General features: G+C 37.7%; 2 protein-coding genes across 6 annotated transcripts; both read left to right on the top strand.

Annotated features, from left to right (window-relative positions):
- Window positions 1–1,288: 1,288 nt before the first annotated feature.
- Window positions 1,289–5,945, top strand: bmp10 (bone morphogenetic protein 10). Its single transcript, XM_026210788.1, has 2 exons — window positions 1,289–2,008; window positions 2,790–5,945. The coding sequence occupies exons 1-2, from the start codon at window positions 1,609–1,611 to the stop codon at window positions 3,869–3,871; spliced, it is 1,482 nt and encodes a 493-aa protein (XP_026066573.1). The 5' UTR covers window positions 1,289–1,608; the 3' UTR covers window positions 3,872–5,945.
- A 2,067-nt stretch (window positions 5,946–8,012) lies between these two features.
- si:dkey-13n15.11 (NACHT, LRR and PYD domains-containing protein 12) lies at window positions 8,013–20,128 on the top strand. 5 transcript variants are annotated; one of them, XM_026210784.1, is made up of 14 exons: window positions 8,013–8,315; window positions 9,058–9,204; window positions 9,543–9,689; window positions 11,023–11,169; window positions 11,492–11,638; window positions 13,508–15,508; window positions 15,647–15,820; window positions 16,370–16,543; window positions 17,016–17,183; window positions 17,362–17,535; window positions 17,785–17,958; window positions 18,093–18,266; window positions 19,335–19,381; window positions 19,456–20,128. In XM_026210784.1, the coding sequence occupies exons 1-14, from the start codon at window positions 8,266–8,268 to the stop codon at window positions 20,034–20,036; spliced, it is 4,305 nt and encodes a 1,434-aa protein (XP_026066569.1). In that variant the 5' UTR covers window positions 8,013–8,265; the 3' UTR covers window positions 20,037–20,128. The 5 variants fall into 5 exon arrangements, with proteins under 5 accessions (XP_026066569.1, XP_026066568.1, XP_026066570.1 ...); XM_026210783.1 differs by having other exon boundaries at window positions 9,049–9,204; XM_026210785.1 differs by lacking the exon at window positions 16,370–16,543 and having other exon boundaries at window positions 9,049–9,204.
- Window positions 20,129–21,408: the final 1,280 nt, after the last annotated feature.

Raw genomic sequence — 21,408 nt, 5'->3', positions numbered from 1 at the left:
TGTAAATATATAAATTTTATATCTGTCTAATTTTTTAAATCTTTTTTTATGAACTACTCCCTTAACCCTTTGCCTGGACACCTATAGAACAGTGCGGATGAAACCTTATTTTAAAGGCATGATTTATAGACCTTCAGAAGTAAAGTTTTGTAAATTAACAAAACTTTAAAAAGTATGTAACTTTTTATATAAATATTTTAATGTACATTCAAATATACCATTGCTATTGAATAGCATTGGAGTCAAACTGTTTGAGAACAACAGCTCTAAATCCTCTGCCAGTTTACAGGGAAGACAGAATTGGATCAGATAGGATAAAGCTGATCTTAGGTGAGTATTGGAAGGAGAAACTCTTCTTGACTCTCGTAATTACTTCTACACAGTTTTGCAAAGTGGGGATGTATTTGAAGTTCAGTGTATGACGTCTTTCTATTGGATACTGACATCTTGAGCCTCTGGAGACATTTTCCATTGCCTGCAGAGCTTTGTCAGCCCCTCAGAGTAGGTGATAAGGGCTTCCCTCCACTTCCGAATGAGCGGTTTGTTTTTGCCTGTAAGCTCAGAAGCTCTTCAGCAGGCACCCTACTGCTCACCCTACAGATGATAAGATGCTCCAGAAGTCAGTGGAAATACAAACAAAATACTCACATGCACGAATTTCAGTAGGTTTTGTTTGTGTTGGGGAAAAAAGTAATCTGTCTACAATTTGAGAAATGCATTTATTTCCCATAGGGGAATGTTTGACTTTCAAGTATTCGTTTCATTGCAATTGATGCTTACAAACCTCATACAGATACACAGAGATTCACAGATAATAGCTTTGTAATGGCAAAAAGTGGCTGCTTTCAGTCTACCCTGCAACCTCTCACACCTCATTTCATTTCAATTTCCGTCCCCGCAGATATTTATCCTCTCGCTTTTTCAAGGATACAGAGGCACTCTTCAGACGTTTGTCAAAAAGAAATGGTCAATGAACTTAAAGTCCCAACACATAGGAAATCATAAGAAAAACAAATAAACACTAGGCCCAAAATCTGCCCTGGCTCACCCACCCAAACAAAGGAAGGGGCTTCTGCACGTATCAGAGCGATGTTTACAAAATCCTCATTAAGGAAAAGAAAGCAGATAACGGTGGACACACACACACACACACACACACACACGCACACTGGGACACCACAAACACTAAAAACGCAGAGCTTCCTAGTTTGTTGATAAGAGACAGAGAGAGAAAGTAAGGAGAGCGAGAGAGAGAGAGAGAGAGAGAGAGAGAGAGAGAGAGAGAGAGAGAGAGAGAGAGAGAGGAAAAAACATTTGAAAAGAGATGCCACAGAGGGACATCACTTTCACGTAGTGAAACCACCCTCTAACGTTTCAGACATCAAAAGGTGAGAAGAAGAACAAATGCTCAGAGGTCAGGAATAGAGACACTTTAATGCAGTGACCAGTCTGCGGCTACACATAAGAACCAAAACAGCATAGAACGGCTTTACTTACCTACATTCTGCACTGGAGAGACCACTGACCTTCCATCCAGAAGAAAGGGCTGAGTTCTTCAAATTAAAGGCATTTGTCTCTGGATCCCTAGATCTAGATTTCGCTTACATCATGGGTCTCAGCAGGAATTACTTTTGGATTACATGTTCATCCAGCACATGTGTTTTATTGGCCCTTTCCCTGCTCTTCTGGGGGCCCTTCTGTGCACAGAGTAGCCCTATCGGCTCCCCAGAGAGGCTCCGCACCGCTCCAGGGCTGGATGACGGACATGGAGGGGTTCTGGATCCTTCACTTCTGGAGCAGGACAGTGATGTAGACATGCAGAGCTTGCTGGAGACCCTGAAGGGACAATTTCTGCGCACATTTAACCTGACACGTCCTGGCCCCCCTGTGCATCCAGGGGCCACTCGAATAGAGCCCCCTGAGTACATGCTGGAGCTATACAACCGCTACGCCAATGACCGAACAGCAATGCCTTCTGCAAACATTGTACGCAGCTTTAAAAATGAAGGTAATTGTACATTTACTTCTCCAATAAGTACTGTGTAAATGTGTTTGTATAGTGGGAATATATATATATATAATCTCCTTATGGCAATAAAATAATATATTTTCTACTGTGGATGTAGTACAAAGAAACAATAATGTTAACTAAGTATTTAAAATAATTTAATAATCAAGTACGGATGGAAGAAAATTCTAAGAGTGTTCTAAAGTGTTTTTCTTTTTCTTTTTTGGTTGCGCACTAGGCTATTTGCTTTTTGATTAAAATGTAATACTTGTGCTTGCTAAATTATATGCAATTAATCAAGACAATATAATACATTTACATTAAATGTCCTTTAGCAGACGCTTTTATCCAAAGTGACTTACAAATGAGGACAATAAAAGCTATGAAAGCCAACAAAATAGCACTGATATGTGCTGTGACAAGTCTCAAAAATTGTATCACCAATAATAGGCAATAATAGTTGGCTTTTTGTTCATTATACATCATAGCACTTTGATGCAAATATCTCTGCAGAACTATATGAATAATTAAAAGAAATTTTAAAATGCATTTTCATTGTGTTGTGAAAGTTAAAAATCTTCACATTGTCTAGAAATGCATTCAAACATTGACAATTTGACCTTATTTTCACCTTGTTACTTTCATTTTATACACACATACATAAACACATATAATATATTTTTTACATTTTATTGTAATATTATTAGACATATCTTTGAGTCATATTTATGGTAGATTTATAATGACAACATGAGAATTTGAATTCCAATTTTTTTTTCAGACGCTTCCCCATACAATGTGGGACCTAGTGGGGTGAGACGACACCCACTTATCTTCAATGTGTCTATCCCAAATCACGAGAGAGTCACCGCAGCTGAGCTCCGACTGTACACTTTGGTCCAGACTGACCGCAACAAATACACTGGTGTTGACAGAAAAGTGACCATATATGAGGTCAAACAGATTGAAACGAACAGCAGTCAGCAAATAGGTGTGGACAATGTTGATGGAGGAAATCAAACGAAGCAAGAGGAAGAAACAGAACTAGTGGAGTTGGCATCTAGACAGGTTTACGGTACAGATAGCGGGTGGGAATCCTTTGACATGACCGCTGCGGTGCACCTTTGGAGGAAATCAGACTATGGCACCACCCACAAACTGGAGGTCCACATAGCCAGTTTGAACTCTCAGAGTTTGACAGCAACTGAAGGTAAGGAGGATGGCACCGCCAGAGGAGGGAACATGGACATTGACACCAGCCCCGAGGACAAACACAAACCCTTAATGATCGTCTTCTCTGATGACCAGAGCATAGACCACCGTGGAGACCAACGAGAGCTCAATGAGCTGATCCAGCACGAGACCACTGGGCCTGGTGTTCAAGACAACCTTGACCTAGAACTGACTGGTATCTGGGACAACCTGGGAGTTATGGGACGAAAAGATGGGAATGAGGAAGAGGAGCAGAACGAGGAGGCTCTCCTACAGATGCGTTCCAACCTCATCTATGACACGGCATCTAGAATCCGACGCAATGCCAAAGGCAACCAGTGTAAAAAGACCTCTCTCTATGTGGACTTCAAAGACATCGGCTGGGACAGCTGGATCCTAGCGCCCTCCGGTTATGAAGCCTTCGAGTGTACGGGGACGTGCATGTACCCTTTGACCAAACACGTTACACCTACTAAACATGCCATTGTGCAAACTTTGGTCAGTCTGAAAAGTCCACAAAGAGTATCCAGGGCTTGTTGCGTTCCCACTGAACTGGATCCCATCTCCTTGCTCTACCTAGATGATGCAGGTGTGGTGACATATCAGTATAAATATGAAGGTATGGTGGTAGCGAAGTGTGGATGCAGATAGTATTTAATGGACATGGAGAAGTGGGGTGAATCTGGGCCACAAGCTTAGAGTTTGGATTGGAAAGAGACTAAAAGGCAGTCATTGTCTACGACTAACATTCCAAGTTTCTTCCAAATGGCAGTGGATGAGCTCTTACTCCCAACCTTAACAGCGTTAGCAGGAGTCATGTAATCAGTTGTGGAATCAGCCAATTCTGGAGCCACGTGACGAGGGGCCACAATGCAGCATTTAGTGGGAACGGTGACCATTTCATCCCTGCTGAACAAGGATTGGGTGGAACATAAGACAATAATTGAACCACTGACACGCCTCAAGATCAGCCGGGATATCTTATCAGTAAAGACTGAAGTTTAAGTCAGAGATTGTATCAACTCCAACTCGTTACATACTTGGCCATATCGTTTGCGTCAGCAGAGTCCTCGCTAAGTGGGTGTTTCGTAAAGATGGCAGCGAACTCAAGCACCACAGGGTCAGTCCAGTGACATTACAGAGACAAGAAGCCTGTGAAACGGCCTGTTCCCAGTTTCCACAAAGCTCAGTATCGTATCTGTCGTGACTCTGCCAAGTCAATATGCAGCTTCCTGCCTAACAGAATGCATTTGATATGAACTGTCCAAGTTGAAGTAAAGTGTTTATCAGAAAAGTCTTGTAAACGAGGGGTAAGACAGACCAGAATGGACCAGGCTGGACTTTCGAATGTGCCTGAGAACAACTCTTTCTCTGGATATCCGCAGTCTTACGACAATGGGTTTCATTCATTAACCAGTCATATACAAGTTTGTGTGTGAAATCTGCATACTGTTTTTTTAAGGACAAATCATTATTCAGCTTTGCATTTTGTGATTAAATTCTTGGTGATTTAATGAAAACATTGGGAACAACTAAAACAACACACCAGCATTGATACAATTTTAATTTAAAATTTATTTTAATAGGTTCCATCATATAGAGTAAAAAGTAAGAAAAGTACATTAAGTTTCAAGGTTTTTCTTAACAACAACAACAAAAAAACATCTGTACTTATGTACAGCTGACTAATGAGAGGTTTGTAATCTGGGTCTATACAAAGGTGTCTATTATATTTGAACTGGATTTGAGTTTTTAATGGACAGGTTGTGCAAAAGCTGTTGATGGTTTGGCCATGTTCTGTGTAAATTAGTATAAAAATTAGATGGAGTACAAGAAGAATGTCATGTGCATATGTACGTGTTATGCAACGGCATTCTCCTGTGTGTATAAAAAACAATCCATGCAATTATTAATGAATAAAACCCATTATTTCAGTGCAAAACCTAAGCAATAAACAGATGATCATAAAAGAGAGCCATCAGAAAAGGACAGTATGAACTTCTGAAATGTCTCAAAGCAATTAAGCTGTTTTGATATATAGCATTTTCTTGGGCCGATTATCTTTTCTACAGTAACATTTCTTCCTACTGAAACCTTGTCCGCATTTGACCATGGAATTCATTCACTAATCAGCATGTCACTGCAGAGTTGTGAGAATGGGACAGTTGACAAAGGATGCATGCTGTAGATCTTAGTCTGTATTAGCGACAGACGGCATCAACAAGGGGGATACTGGGGGCTCAACCCCACCCGCTCCACATGCCGTGCGAGCTGCGCTTCCACCCCGAAGCACAGCTTTGATAAGAAGGTGTCAGGACTGAAAAACATGTGTGTGTGGACCAAAGACAATTCCAAGCTGATTCCTGGGAATGAGAAGCCAGTTGGCAGTTGTATATCATATCTACTTTTTGACCCCAGTTTACCCTAAAGCGAAGACACATCATTTACTCCCCATTGCTCTTCTCCTGCAGTCTTCCATCATTCTTCTTCTCCTTTTGGACCCTTATCGCCATTAGGGCAGGAGGATGAATGGAAACTGTTTTGCAAGGTCATGCCACCCACAGATATCCTTCACAAGACTTTTCAGCCTGATAATATCTTCCAGGATTATTCCCATGCCTGATGAATACTTTGCATTACTGACTTTGATATTAACTTTACTCTTGTTGAAGTACAAATTGTGTTCTGCTGCTTTGAATAATTATAAAGCTTATTTATTGATTAATTTATTAGTTTTTATTATTATTTAGGTGATTTTGTATAGAAATACTGTACATATGACTACATACACTATTCACAGTATATGATACTGTATGATGTTGTTGCGCAAAGAATATGGGTATTCAAGTATATAAATTAATTTAAAAAAAAATATTAATTGTAATAATTTATCATTTTCTCATTTAGTATGTGTTAAAATACTCAGTGATGTTGTATGTGCTTTAATCAAGCACTGACGTCTTGTTTGGATTTGTGTATATCTTTTAATAGTTTGTTGATCCTCTTGTCCCTTGCACCCAAACACTGCATAACTTCTTAACCAGATATATTTAGCAACGATCAATCCAGAGCTCGCTGTTTAGACATGGGGTGTGGGAGCGATTCATAAATTTAACTTCCCATTGAAGACCAGCAGCTCAAAGGCCCATAGTTTACAAGTGTCAAGCAGATCCACGTCCATGGGAAGCTGACTGGAAACTAACGACCACACAGGCTCATCTGCTCTGCAGCTTGAAACTGTGCAGATGTATTTGCTTCTTTTTTAGGGTTTGGGGTGGGGGGCATAGGAAGTGTTTAGCTTTATTCTCTATATATTTAAGATGTGAAGTTGGTAATTGTCATTTGCTGTTGTAAAACAATGTATTTTGCCATGTACAAACGCACAGTTGAAAATAAAATGATATTTTAAAGAAACTCTCTGTGATATATATATATATTTTTTTTTACTATTCTAGTATTTATTAACACATTTATAATTGACAAGACTCTTCTGTCCACTGTAGTCATGTTAATGTCCAACTGGAAACTTGATGATTATTGTCTCTCATTTATCTTGCCACAAAAGCCATGACAGGAAAGTTAAACCAATGACGGGAAACAATGTCGACCCTCCAGTATGTGTATTGTGCCTGAATGATGACAGTTCAGCACCTCCTGACCAATTACACACAAGCCTTTGAGCTGTGTCCCATTAATGAGTTATTTACAAATTGCAGAAGCATTTGTGTCTGGATATTGTCATCTAATTCTGGGTGTTCATTTATTTGTGTTGACAGAAGTTACAGTATTAGTATGTGCTGATGGCAACAGACATGCTATTGATATCAAAAAACAGCAAATAAGTAATAATACTAAAAAAAGATACATTTATAAATATAAATCTATTAATATATTTGAATACATTTTAGTTACGTAATATCACGATTCTTATTAGATATAGTCTGTGCATTTATTTGTTATATAGAAGAATGAAAAGATCAAAGGTATAAAAAAATAGATAAAGATTACTGGTGTAAAAAGTCAGGTATAGAAAGGTTACAAGAAAACAAGGTTATATAAACTGAGCAGAGTCACCCCAGGTTTAAAACATTTGTGTCATTTACTCACCCTCATGGAACACACAAGATGTTTTGAAGACCATGTAGTTTTGGTTATTATTTTGATATCCATATTATGGACGAAAAAAAAAATTTTACATAGCAGAAAGTTTTGGGATGGCTGATGAGCAGGTTAAAGTAAATGATGGCATAATGATCATTTTTGGGTGAAATATTTCTTCAATTGCTGATAATATTATTCTTCACTTTCACTTTCATTGGTCAAATCAGCCAGACTGGCAGCAAGCAAGTAACAAAGATTTGGAGCCACCTTGTGGTCACCAACCCACAATCTTAAATTATAAATGAATAAAGAAATTATAAACACTGTTGTAATTTTCTCTCCCTCATTATTCCAAATCTGTGTGACTGTCAAACTCCATTGAATACCATCAAAAAATACCATAAGTGCATTATAAAACTAGTCAATACTTGTGTGGATGCATATCCTTTACAGCCATTTTAGCGTGCTGTCAAACAGAATGTCAAGTTAACGGTAAATATTAAAACAGACATGCTACATAATGTACAAACAGAAAACAAAACCTGTTTCATCTAAACAGATAACTAATCTGTGTATGAAGACTGTATAAAGACATAAATATGTACCTAACACTTTTTGTGAGAATAGTACTGTTTAGTATTATGCGCAGTCACGAGGACTTTTATTTTGAACTGTAGCTATTCAGTGGAGTTTAACCAGAGTTCAACTCTGCTGTACTTATATTTAGTACATACATTGTTTTCACGTAGTTGTAATATTCTTTACTTAGGAAGGAGGCAAACGAATCCATTTCGTCAAACCCAAGTCTTTCTTTGGGGAATGAGGAGGGGAGCGCTGCCTTTAAAAAAGGGTTTTATGAGAAGATAGAAGAAAAGTGTAATATTAATCAGTCGTTTCTGAGAACGCCAGCAACAAGTTGTGTGTCTTTGAAGAGTGACAGGTCCATGGCTGAACCTCCCAAATTCTGTGATAAAGCAGAACACTTTCAACCCAGGTTTGTCCTGCGGAGTAACGTTACACTCGTATTAGAGAATAACGGTTCATATGATATTATGTATCCATGTATCCAAATAACATTTTAAATTGTATGTAAATCTGGAACAAGATAAAGTGTGTAATGATTTCTGTTATGATGATTGGAAACATTTTTGGTTTCAATTTTGTTTAATTTTTAGCGGATATAGCTGGCATTCCTTAATCCACAGTGTTGAATAGCACGATCAAAAAGGTATCTTCCATTATATGGGGGTATAATAGGGGTCTGTTGTCTTAAAAATGACCCTTGTCTCAAATGATTATAGACAAAAAATTGTCTAAAATGATAACAATAAAATAATTTTAGAGACAAATATATCTACAAAGTTTAGACAGTCAGTTTTATTTACAAAGTTTTGTCAGGACATTAATGAAAACAATTATCATTGAAAAGCTTGTTTTGTTTGCTTGTTGTCCATGCCTGATGAAAATACACAACTCTTTTGTGACACTTTTATTCTTGATTCTTCAGGAGTTCCGATGTTGTTTTCAATATATGTGGATTATACAAATTTTATTAGGGGTCTTTAATGTCAAATGCTACTTGTTAACTTTAAAACTATCCAGTGGCTGCTCAGCTGTCCTGCAGTGTGTTATGCTAAAATACATGTAAATCCAAGTTAAAAAAGCATTTTGTAATGCATGTTAAACGTCAAGTGTACATTATGTCTATGTATTTTAATTTATTTCAGTATTTACAGTCTTCCAGAGAAAGTGGAGGACTGTGCTGTTCACCACCAGATCCAGAGACCAGCATCTCCACTAACAAGCTATGTGTCTTTGAAGAGTGACAGATCCATGGCTGAACCTCCTAAATTCAGTGATAAAACAGGGCACTTGCATCCCAGGTGAGTTCATACATGCCTGATAAATATACACATATTATTCTTGATTCTTCATAGTTTCCAACTCCCAATTTTTTTTTTATTTATTTATTTTTTTTATCATTTGTAGTTTCCGATATTGCTTTGCATCAATTAATGTAAATGATGCAAAATACATTAGGAGTCTTTAATGTCAAATGTTAATATTTTTTAGAGTTATAATATGGCTGCTTAGTTTAAACTGTCCCTAGCTGTGACATGCTAAACTGTCTAAAACAACTTTATACAGAATTTGGTAATGTATATGAATCTAAAATCTCAGGTCGAAACCAGTGTATTTGAATTTGTTTTGGTATTTTCAGTCTTTCAGAAAAAGCTGAGTACAGTGCTGTTCACCACCAGTCCCAGAAAACAGCATCAACACAATCAAGCTATGCATCTTTGAAGAGTGACAGATCCATGGCTGAACCTCCTAAATTCAGTGACAAAGCAGAACAATTTAAACACAGGTGTGCTTGCACATTCATTTACATGCTCATGTAATTCTCATATGAAATTATTTGTGTGACAAAAGGTAAACAATAGCAAGTATAGTCAATTATGCACATAACAAAGATTTGGAGCCACCTTGTGGTCACCAACCACCAATCTCAAATTATACATTAATAAAGAAATTATAAACACTGTCAAACTCTAAAAAATACCATAAGTGCATCATAAAACTAGTCAATACTTGTGTGGATGCACTAGATATTTTAAATATATATGTCAGCAGCACTGATTTCAAGTGACAGGTGACACAGTACACTAACATCAGACCCCAGCTTGATCTCAGCATTTTGAGGAATAAGGGGCAATAAGTTGATTCTCATTTGTGAGAGGAAAAAAAGGATAGAAAGACAAAGTCATTACTTTAAAAATATAAAAAATTAGATTGATTATTTTACATTCACACAATTAATTGGCAGAATGTATATTTATTCAAAAATATTCAAATAAATAATCAATTTAAGTGTTAGATTCTGCTTTTAAACACACCTTGAAACATGATCTATTCTAGATGATTTCAGCAGAGGAAATTATAATGTATTTCTAACTTAAAACTTTATCAGGTTAAGTAAAAAAAAATCTAAATTTTTCAATTTGTTTTCATTCTTGCATATTCTTAAGTTTATATTCATTCCTACAGATAACTCAACAGATATGTAATTTCATTCAAACTCTGAACCTAATAACATTGTTAACTGGTGCAAATGAATTGTGCTGACTATTTGAAGATCATTAGACAAACGTGACTCGATTAAGGTTAATTTGTTAATATTGAAAGAAAAAAACTCACAAATGGCATGATTCTATAAATCCTACCTTTCCTATTCATCAAAAATGTATATCTGATTCAGGAGAAATGTGTAAAAAATGCCAACCTTAACTTGTAGTTGCTTTAAGGTAAAGTTACTTTTATTGTCACCTGCTCCACTCTTTCACGTCTTGTAAGAGGACGCTTTACAGCCAATATCTACAAAATTTAGACAGCCAGTTTTATTTACAAATTTTTGTCAGGACATTAATGAAAACAATTATCATTGAAAAGCTTGTTTTTATTTGTTTGCTGCCCATGCCTGATGAACATACACAACTCTTTTGTGACACTTTAATTCTTGATTCTTCAGGAGTTCCGATGTTGTTTTCAATATATGTGGATAAAACAAATTTTATTAGGGGTCTTTAATGTCAAATCCTACTTGTTAGCTTTAAAACTATCAAATGGCTGCTCAGCTGTGCTGCAGTGTGTTATGCTAAAATAAATGTAAAACTAAGTTAAAAAGCATTTTGTATTTACAGTCATCCAGAGAAAGTGGAGGACTATGCTGTTCACCACCAGATCCAGAGACCAGCATCTCCACTAACAAGCTATGTGTCTGTGAAGAGTGACAGATCCATGGCTGAACCTCCTAAATTCAGTGATAAAACAGGACACTTGCATCCCAGGTGAGTTCATACATGCCTGATAAATATACACATATTTTTCTTGAGTCTTCATAGTTTCCAACTCCATAGTTTTTTTTTTTTATTCGTAATTTCCAATATTGCTTTGCATCAATTAATGTAAATTATGCAAAATACATTAGGAGTCTTTAATGTCAAATGTTAATATATTTTTTTAGTTATAATATGGCTGCTTAGTTGAAACTGTCCCTAGCTGTGACATGCTAAACTGTCTAAAACAACTTTATACAGAATTTGGTAATGTATATGAATCTTAAATCTCAGGTCGAAACCAATGTATTTTCATTTGTTTTGGTATTTTCAGTCTTTCAGAAAAAGCTGAGTACAGTGCTGTTTACCACCAGTCCCAGAAAACAGCATCAACACAATCAAGCTATGCATCTTTGAAGAGTGACAGATCCATGGCTGAACCTCCTAAATTCAGTGACAAAGCAGAACAATTTAAACACAGGTGTGCTTGCACATTCATTTACATGGTCATGTAATTCTCTTATGAAATAAATTGTGTGACAAAAGGTAAACAATAGCAAATATAGTCAATTAGGTTAGATGTCATGTTGAATTTAATTTGGATAAAAACTGCAGGGTATAGAGTTAGTCTTTACACTGGCACACACTGTATAAAGGTAAAGGTCTTAGATACTGTAACATCATTTTTGCCAACTCAACATTGAAACCTTTTTATTCGTATTTTATTTACTTATTTTTTTATTTGATTTTTTTCTGAAAGCTGTTTGGTCAACTGAACAGTCTGTTTATCAATTGTACAATCATTGAACTGTACTTCTATTCCTCACTGTTTACATTCCTGTTAAAAATCCTGTGCTATTCATTTTTTAATCACTTTTTTAATCACATTTATAAGCTGAGTTATACTGAAGTCAAATATGTCTCATAGTGTTCAGTATAAATGTAATCTGCACATTCTGCATTCGGTATGTTGCCATGATCAGGTGACTACCAGTGTCAGTTGCGTCGCATCACTGCCATTCATAAATCCTATCCTGTGGTGTCATGGGATAGTAAAGTGTTCATCATATGGACAATTCAGAATCATGACAGAAGTAGTTGTTCATCTTGGTACTTTTTACCTACTCTTATAGAGGGTTTTCACGGCGCGTCATCAGACCGGAAGTCGGCCATGTTGGAGGCACTCCGCATCACAACAAAGCACTGGCACTGAAGTATATCCCGAACGTCGTCAAGGAAAATGGTTAATTATTGCCATGTTTCAGGTTGTACTAATAAGACAGCTCGAGAATAATAGTGTGTGGTTTTTTTGGGGTGTCAGATTGTACATGTGCATTTATATGATAGAATAAAATACTATGAAACTAACTCAGATAGTGTACAGTGTAGATAGCAAACTGGGAGTCTTTGAAATGAAAAAAAAAACATGATTGAGAGTCACTTGGCTACACCTTGAGTATCACAATGATATCATACAGTTAAGTATAGGTTGATTAAAGACGTTATTGCATTACTTACTTTGGCCTTTACAATACAACGGTCGTTGATAACTTGGTACTGCGTCTCCCTCACCCATCCACACACCATCTGGTTATAAGCCTCCAAACCCTTGTAGGATTTAAGGTCTTCCGCTGTGTATGGGCTCGGCGAGAAAACCAGGTAGTTGACTATATCGGGATATGCAAGGAAGAATATGAATATGAAGGAAGAATCACCGGGTCGTCACGGATCCAAGAAGAGGGAGCGAACTCGTAGGGATCTGCACCGACAATAAATCGTAATTTCTCGAAATATCGCGCCTTTTCTTGTGGTCCAAGTCCTTCCCTATATGCCTTTGCATCTTGGGCACGTTTTATTGAACTTTTCGGTTGTTTAGACATGGCTACATTCACTTAAAGTATCCAAAGCGCACTATACTCCATTGTACTCCGTTCAGTTTTTTACACCTAGTACCTCCACAATGGCCGCGCATCCGGGTTACCACCCAGAACGTGACGTCGGTGAAAACCCTCTATATGAACACTGTAAATTTGCCACATACTGTTATTGTAGGGAAGTTTCAGATGCTGGCAAAAAACATTTTTAGCAATGAGTGAATTCTGACTAACTTAGAAATCAACAGATATGTGTGTTATTGGCAACATTGCTCACCTCTGGATTGGTTACATGTTTGTGAAGAAAGGAAACGGGCAGGTTTTTTGAGACTTTGTGTCTCTGGTATTTCCCAATGCCCAACAACAGTGTAAACAGATGAATTTGCTGATGGGCTGTCTTTAAGCATATCAAAACACCAGATTAACTTGTAAACAACATTACAATTTTAATTGATCACAAATCTTGTTTTTTGCAGTGGGAGAAAGAAACAGGTGGTTCAAGATCAGTCTGAGTGCCTGTCTGGAAATTCTGACTCTTTTCAGTGCAGAAAAATATCTGAAATTTGTCCCCTTATACACCCACACACGAGAGGGTCCAGTCCTGCTAAAGAGCAGCTGAACTCTTGCAAACCAGTAGATGCCATCCTACAGAGTATCAAAGAAAGCCACAAAACCAGCATGAAGAAATATGAGAGTTTATGTGAAGGAATCAATATACAAGAGAACAAAAACCTCCTTAACAAGATTTACACACAGCTTTATATAATAGAGGGAGAGAGGGAAGGGGTAAATGAAGAACATGAGGTTGTACAAATAGAGAAAGCTAAGACTGAGCGCTTACAAGGTACTCCAATCAACTGCAATGACATTTTCCAGCCTATATCCGATCCAAGTTGTGAGAGAAAAGACAACAAAGAAAAAGTAAAGATTGTTCTTACCAAAGGAATTGCTGGAATTGGAAAAACAGTCTCTGTGCATAAATTCATTCTGGATTGGGCTGAGGGCAAAGCTAATCAGGATGTTGATTTCCTCTTTGTTCTTCCATTTCGGGAACTCAACTTGGTTAAAGATGAAAAGTACAGCCTTCACAAACTTCTGCTTGACTTCGTTCCAGAACTTCTGCGGTTAGATACAAGGGTATATGATTTGTGTAAAGTCTTGTTCATCTTTGACGGTCTGGATGAAAGTAGAATTACATTGACATTTTCAGACTGTGACAAAATTTCTGATGTGTCTACAACATCATCAGTGAGCATGTTGCTGTCAAATCTAATCAAAGGAGAGTTGTTGTCCTCTGCTCTCATTTGGATCACATCCAGACCAGCAGCAGTCGGTCAGATCCCCTCACATTACATCAGCCGGGTAACAGAAGTACAGGGATTCACTGACCCTCAGAAGGAGGAATATTTTAGGAAGAGGATCAGCGATCAACATCAAGCCACCAAAATCATCTCTCAGATAAGAACAGCAAGAAGCCTCCACATAATGTGTCATATACCGGTTTTCTGCTGGATCACAGTCACTGTGCTTCAGAATATCCTAAAACATGATAGCAGTGCAGAAATCCCAAAAACGCTAACTGAAATGTACATACATTTTCTGATTACTCAGGCTTTTATGACGAGGCAGAAGTATAGTGAGAGAGATGAGAAATTTGGGAATGATCCGATGTTGCTTCTGCAATCAGAAAGAGATGTGATTTTGAAACTTGCTGAACTGGCCTTCAAAGCTTTGATGAATGGCGTTGTCCTGTTCTATGATGAGGACCTGAAAAAATGTGGAATAGATGTCCACAAGGCCTCTGAGTATTCTGGGATTTGCACCGAGATCTTCAAGGAGGAATCCGTGATCTATTCAAGGAAGGTCTACTGCTTTGTTCATCTGAGCTTTCAAGAGTTTTTTGCAGCGCTTTTTGTGTTTTTCAGCTATTTAAACAAGAACATTGATATCCTAAGAATGTTCCAGATAAAGAAAGGAAGAAAAAAGATCAAATCACAGTTTAATGAAGTTTCACTAGATGCGTTTCTGAAGGTTGTGGTTGATGAAGCACTAAAGAGTGACAGCGGACATCTTGATCTTTTCCTTCGATTTCTTCATGGCATCTCACTGGAATCAAATCAGAGACTTCTCCTAGGTCTGCTCACACACGTTGAGGACAACCCTGAAAGCATGAAGAAAGTGATAAAAAACCTCAGACAAAGTCAAAAGCAGAATGTCAGACCAGAAAGGTGGATTAATCTCTCACACTGCTTGATTGAAATGAAGGATACTTCTATTCTAGAAGACATTCATGCTTACCTTAAAGCCGAAGAAAAGTTAAAAAAAGATCTATCTCCTGCCCACTGTTCAGCTTTAGCTAATATGCTTCTGATGGCAGAGGATGTGCTAGAAGAGCTAAACCTCAAGAAATACAACACAACGTCCACGGAGGCTCAAAGAAGACTAGTACCAGCTGCGAGGAACTGTCGAAAAGCAATGTGAGAACCAAAAACTGTGATCTGAAAAACTTAAAACAAAAAGGCTTATGATCATAATTTTTTGATTTCCAAATAACTATACTGCCACTTGTTGTAAAATGTAAGTAATACATATTGCATTACCTTCTGTCATTTCAGAATGGAAGGCTGTAATCTCACTCAACAGTCATGTGAAATTGTGGCATCCGCTCTACAGCATGCAAAGTCTCCTGTTAGAGAGCTGGACATGAGTAACAATGACCTGCAGGACTCAGGTGTCAAGCTCATTTCTATTGGACTTAAGAGTTCACACTGTAAACTGGAGATACTGAGGTTAGTTGCAGGTTGTTATCACTCAGATATTCAATGCTATCGTTTGTAAAGATTGTTCATGCAAAATGTGCTTGTACAGATAATGCTGGGAATGGAAACATGAGAAAAAAAATCTAATCTTTTTGTATTCTATTTTCTTTTCATTATTATACAATTATAAAAAAGACCTTTAACACTAGCTTCTTTCTTTTTATTTATTATATTATTTAAAAGCCTTGGCTACCTGTACTGCGTTTATGCTAACTGAGACTTGTTATAGCACTTATATATCATTGCTCTTTTGTTGTTTTTGATTGCTTCCATTGTCCTCATTTGGATAAAAGCGTCTGCTAAATGACAAAATGTAAATTTAAATGTAATATAGACTATGCATGAGTAATGACATCAAGTGCTTTTCCCCACCAAATATTTTTTTCACCTTGTGCATTGTAAAATGTTGACATTTCAGTAAAATTAAGCTGTGAGATGTAAAATATATTATGAATTATTAATAATGCTTTGTTATAATAGTCATCACAGTAATATATTTGTAATATTTTTCCTGTGTAGAGTAAAAGGCTGTAAACTCACCATACAGTCCTGTGAAACTTTGGCTTCAGTTCTGCTATCAGAAAATTCATGCCTGAGAGAGCTGGACCTCAGTAACAATGACCTGCAGGATTCAGGAGTGAAGCTACTCTCTGCTGGCCTGAAAGGCCCAAACTGTAAACTAGAGATATTGAGGTGAACTACATATATATATATTTGTTTACATTAGATATTGAAAAAAATTGTATTATCTATAAACATAACAAATAAAATAGTGTACAACACAGTGGCAGGATTCATTCATCCATCCAGAAAGGAAGTGAATACCAAATAAAAGTACCCAAACAGCAGTTAGAAGTAATGATTAGAAGATACAAATGATCGCTGTTACTGTATTCTGTATTTGAAGCAGTGTAAAAATTATGTTAACAGCACAGACTTGATGAGACCTGGATTAAATAAATTTAATATAAATAATATGAGATAATATATGCATACAAAATAAAATAAAATAAATGGATAACGTATAAGAAAAAAAAATGGTTTTCCATCTTGGAAACATAAATTAACATTTCACTAAGAAAGGACTAAACCAAATAATATTTTAAGATTTATTAAAAAACCTTTTAAAAAGACAAAAACAACTCCATCTCCTTTTATTTTGTAGCCTGGCTGGCTGTAAACTCACTGACCAGTCAAGTGAAACACTGGCCTCAGTTTTACTTTCAGTGAACTCCTGCCTGAGAGAGTTGGACCTGAGTAATAATGACCTGAAGGATTCACGTCTGGAATGGCTCTCTGCTGGACTGAATAGCTGTAAACTGGAAAAACTAAGGTTTGTGAAGCAGTGTCTTAATCATTGCAGTGCAACTGGATATGTGACATTATTACACATGCAGTAAAGCAAGGTTTTGATAAATCAAGATATTTAAATATTTTTTATAATGTTGTTGTTGATATCATCAGGTCATTACATATTATTACATAATGTGAAACTTAACTGTTTATTTTAGATTGGCCAGCTGTAACCTGACTGGTCAGTCCTGTGAAATGATGGCTTCAACTCTACAATCAGTTAACTGCCTTCTGAAGGAGCTGGACCTGAGTGACAATGACTTGCAGGATACTGGATTAGAGATTTTCTCAACTGGACTGAAGAGTCCTCACTGTATACTAGAGATACTGAGGTTTGCATTTCAGTTTCATTGATATGTTGTTACTAAACTGTTTTTAAATATGTTTTGTAATGTATATGGACAGAGTGTGTTTGTTCTGTTCTTACAGTACATGCTCAAAATCGTTACTCCAAACATATGGAGTTGCAGTCTATATTATGTTTAGGGAAATTGTTGCAATACTGGTGTGCACACATCAGTCATTTCTGGTGCTATGCATGTTCAGTGGGTGTCTAATAATTGTTTTATTGTTTTAAACAGAATGTCCACTTGTAATCTCACTGATCAGTCCTGTGCGACTGTGGCTTCAGTTTTAAAACTAGCAAAATGCCCTTTGAGAGAGCTGAACTTGAGCAAAAATGACCTGCAGGACTCAGGAGTGAAGATGCTCTCAGATGGCCTGAAGAGTTCACACTGTAAACTGGAGATACTGAGGTGTTTTAAAAGCTTACATTTCAATATATATATTTACACTAAATAGTTTATACTGTATTATTTCATACATACTTTCAGATTTTTAAATCTTAGATAATTTTCATGTAAACAAATTTAAATTTGTGTCTCTGTAGACTGTCTGGCTGTTTTATCACAGAGGAAGGCTGTTCTGTTTTGGCCGCAGCTCTTACTTCAAACCCCTTACACCTCAGAGAACTGGACCTCAGCTGCAATCGTCCTGGAGATTTAGGTGGTCAGCTGCTCACAGCTAGATTGAATGATCCAACTTTCAAATTGGAGACCCTCAAGTATGTTTCACAGGAAGACTTTTCTTTTCATGTTCATTTCTGATACTGAGATGCTTTAAATCAGTGCCATTTTCGACACCCAAGGATAAGTTCACCAAAAAAAAATGTAATTTGCCATTTTAAAATTTACCTACCCTCTGGCCATCCAAGATGTAGAACATTAAAGCAGGTTTTTAGCTGAAACCGTGGTCCTTAGTGATTCATAAAATTCAAGTCAGTGGCTGCAATCACTTGAGAATCAAAAAAACAACAACACGACACAAAACAAAACAAAAAAATACCTCTGGCGCCTGATGATATATTGAGGTCTTATGAAGTGAAATGATCGGTCTGTGCAATAAAATGAAAGTTATATATTTAATTTATAACCTTGGGCAACATGGAAGTCTGATTATTTTTTGCAAACTTTTTCTGTCGGACCGAAAATTAATGAATTTGTTTTAATCAACTCACCTTTTTACATGAACAATAAGAAACCATAAACTTTTATTCCTCCACTTCATTCAAGTGCTCGATTTAAGTATGTGTACATCGCTGGCTCATCTGTCTTGATCCAAGTCAGAATTCTTTCCTAGTTCAGTATACTGTAGAATGAACTAGAACACTGAATGTTCTGGCAACATCCAGCATCAGGGGATCATATACACTGGTATTTGGCTCATTTTGAGTCTAAGTAAATGTCAGGCAGGTCTGAAAGTTACTTTTGTTTGAGTAACTTTTAGGTCTGTGCTGACTCAAGCCTGTTTCAGACTCAACCTTTTTCAGATGGTTCATTCGGATTTGTTCAACTGGTTCACGAATCACTAAACACCACAGTTTCAGCTAAAAATCCACTACTGAAGGAAAAAGTCACCTACAGTATATCTTTAACCGCCTGTAGGTGATTAAATTAACAGCACAAAATATACTCAATGCATATCTATCTACATATATACATACATCTTTTGCTGACCTAAAAACATTCACATGTACATTTATAGTAAACAGCGATTTCAGACAAAAAAAACTGAATTAACTACAATTTGTGTTTTTAAATTAACAGAAACTTACAAAGTGTTTTTTTTGTAGTCTGGAACATCAGGGCAAGTTTAGGATCACAGCTGGATTACGAAGATGTAGGTTTTCGCACACACATCTTTTTTAGTTGCATTGTCTGTGATCTTTCTCTAATCTCTGTTCTTGTGCTCAGGTGCAAGTGAGCTCACACTAGACCCCAACACAGCACACACACATCTGTCTCTGTCTGAGGAGAACAAAACTGTGACATATGTAGAAGAGGAGCAGTCGTATCCAGACCATTCTGAGAGATTTGAGTGCTATCCTCAGGTTCTCTGCAGGGAGAGTCTGTCTGGATGCTGTTCCTGGGAGGTTGAGTGGAGTGGGATGAGCGAGGTCTATGTTTCAGCCTCATATAAAGGAATCAGGAGAAAAGGAAAGAGTAATGACTGTGAGTTTGGATCTAATGAGAAGTCCTGGAGGCTCGTCTGCTCTGATAACAGTTTCTCAGCCTGGCACAATAATAAGAGGACAAAAATGCGGCCACCATCATGCTCATCTCGTTCTAAAAGGGTATGGGTGTATTTGGACTGTCCTGCTGGCACTCTGTCGTTCTACAGTGTCTCTGACAAAAACAGATTGACACACTTACACACATTCCACTCCACATTCCCAGAGCCTCTCTACGCAGGGTTTGGCCTTTGCTCTGGCTCCTCAGTGTCTCTGTGCCATTTTGAATGTAAAAGCCACAATATACTGTCACATTGTGAATGAGTGATTTTGTTTTATCAGGGAATAACTCAAGCTTTTAGATTTATTGGGCGCTTGATGTATTAATACACCACTAAATAAAGCATTCGCTTTTGTGTTTTGTGTACAGTCATTTATTACTATAACTTACAGATTGGAAGAGTAAACTTAGTGTTGTTCCACGTCTTCACTTTTGTTATGGTTATACAGACACCAGGAATGAAACAGAAGGAATATCACAAATCATAATAATTAATTGCACACTAATATCTAAATAATGATATAAACTTAAAATTGTATTTAAGATGAATAAATTGTAATTGTCACATGACATAAAATGACTATGAAATATGTTTTCTCCTTTTCTAAATTGTGAGAAACAAACTTGTAATTAAAACAATTAATTTATATAATTTAAATTTGTGTGGTTCCATCATATTTTAGAGGGTATTTATGAAGGCGTTTTGTTTGATGCATGTAATTTAGATCAATGCTTCTGCTGCTCCTGCTGCTACTGCTCCTACTGCTGCTCCTTCTGCTGCTACTGCTCCTACGGCTGCTGCTGCTCCTACTGCTGCTACTGCTCCTACTGCTGCTGCTGCTTCTACTGCTGCTACTGCTCCTACGGCTGCTGCTGCTCCTACTGCTGCTGCTGCTCCTACTGCTGCTGCTGCTCCTTCTGCTGCTGCTGCTCCTACTGCTGCTACTGCTACTGCTCCTACTGCCGCTGCTGCTCCTACTGTTGCTACTGCTCCTACGGCTGCTGCTGCTCCTACTGCTGCTACTGCTCCTACTGCTGCTGCTGCTCCTACTGTTGCTACTGCTCCTGCTGCTGCTGCTGCTCCTACTGCTCCTGCTGCTGCTGCTGCTCCTACTGCTGCTGCTGCTCCTGCTGCTGCTCCTACTGCTCCTACTTCTGCTGCTGCTCCTACTGCTGCTCCTTCTGCTCCCACTGCTGCTACTGCTCCTACTTCTGCTACTGCTACCACTGCTGTTGCTGCTCTTCCTGCTGCTACCACTACTCCTCCTCCTGCTGCTTTCACCAGTGCTCCTGCTCCTGTGGCTGCTGCTACTGCTCCTCCTCCTGCTACCACTGCTCCTGCTGCTGCTACCACTAATCCTGTTCCTGCTGCTGCTACCACTGATCCTGCTCCTGCTGCTACTACCACTGCTCCTGCTACCACTCCTACTGATCCTGCTGCTGCTACCACTGCTCCTGCCGCTGCTGCTCCTGCTAGTACCACTACTCCTACTTTTGCTCCTGCTAATGCTTCTGCTTGTACTGCTGCTACAGCTGCTCCAACTATTGCTCCTTTTCATGCGTCTCTGTTCCAAAAGCCACCCTGTAACACGTTAAAACAAAGTATCATTTATTAATGTTAAAGTAAATTAGTTA

The sequence above is a fragment of the Carassius auratus genome, chromosome 30 (genome assembly GCF_003368295.1).
Source record: "Carassius auratus strain Wakin chromosome 30, ASM336829v1, whole genome shotgun sequence".
Lineage (NCBI taxonomy): Eukaryota > Metazoa > Chordata > Actinopteri > Cypriniformes > Cyprinidae > Carassius > Carassius auratus.
The sequence above is the reverse complement of the archived record's forward strand: the minus strand, read 5'-3'. Positions and strand labels throughout refer to the sequence as shown.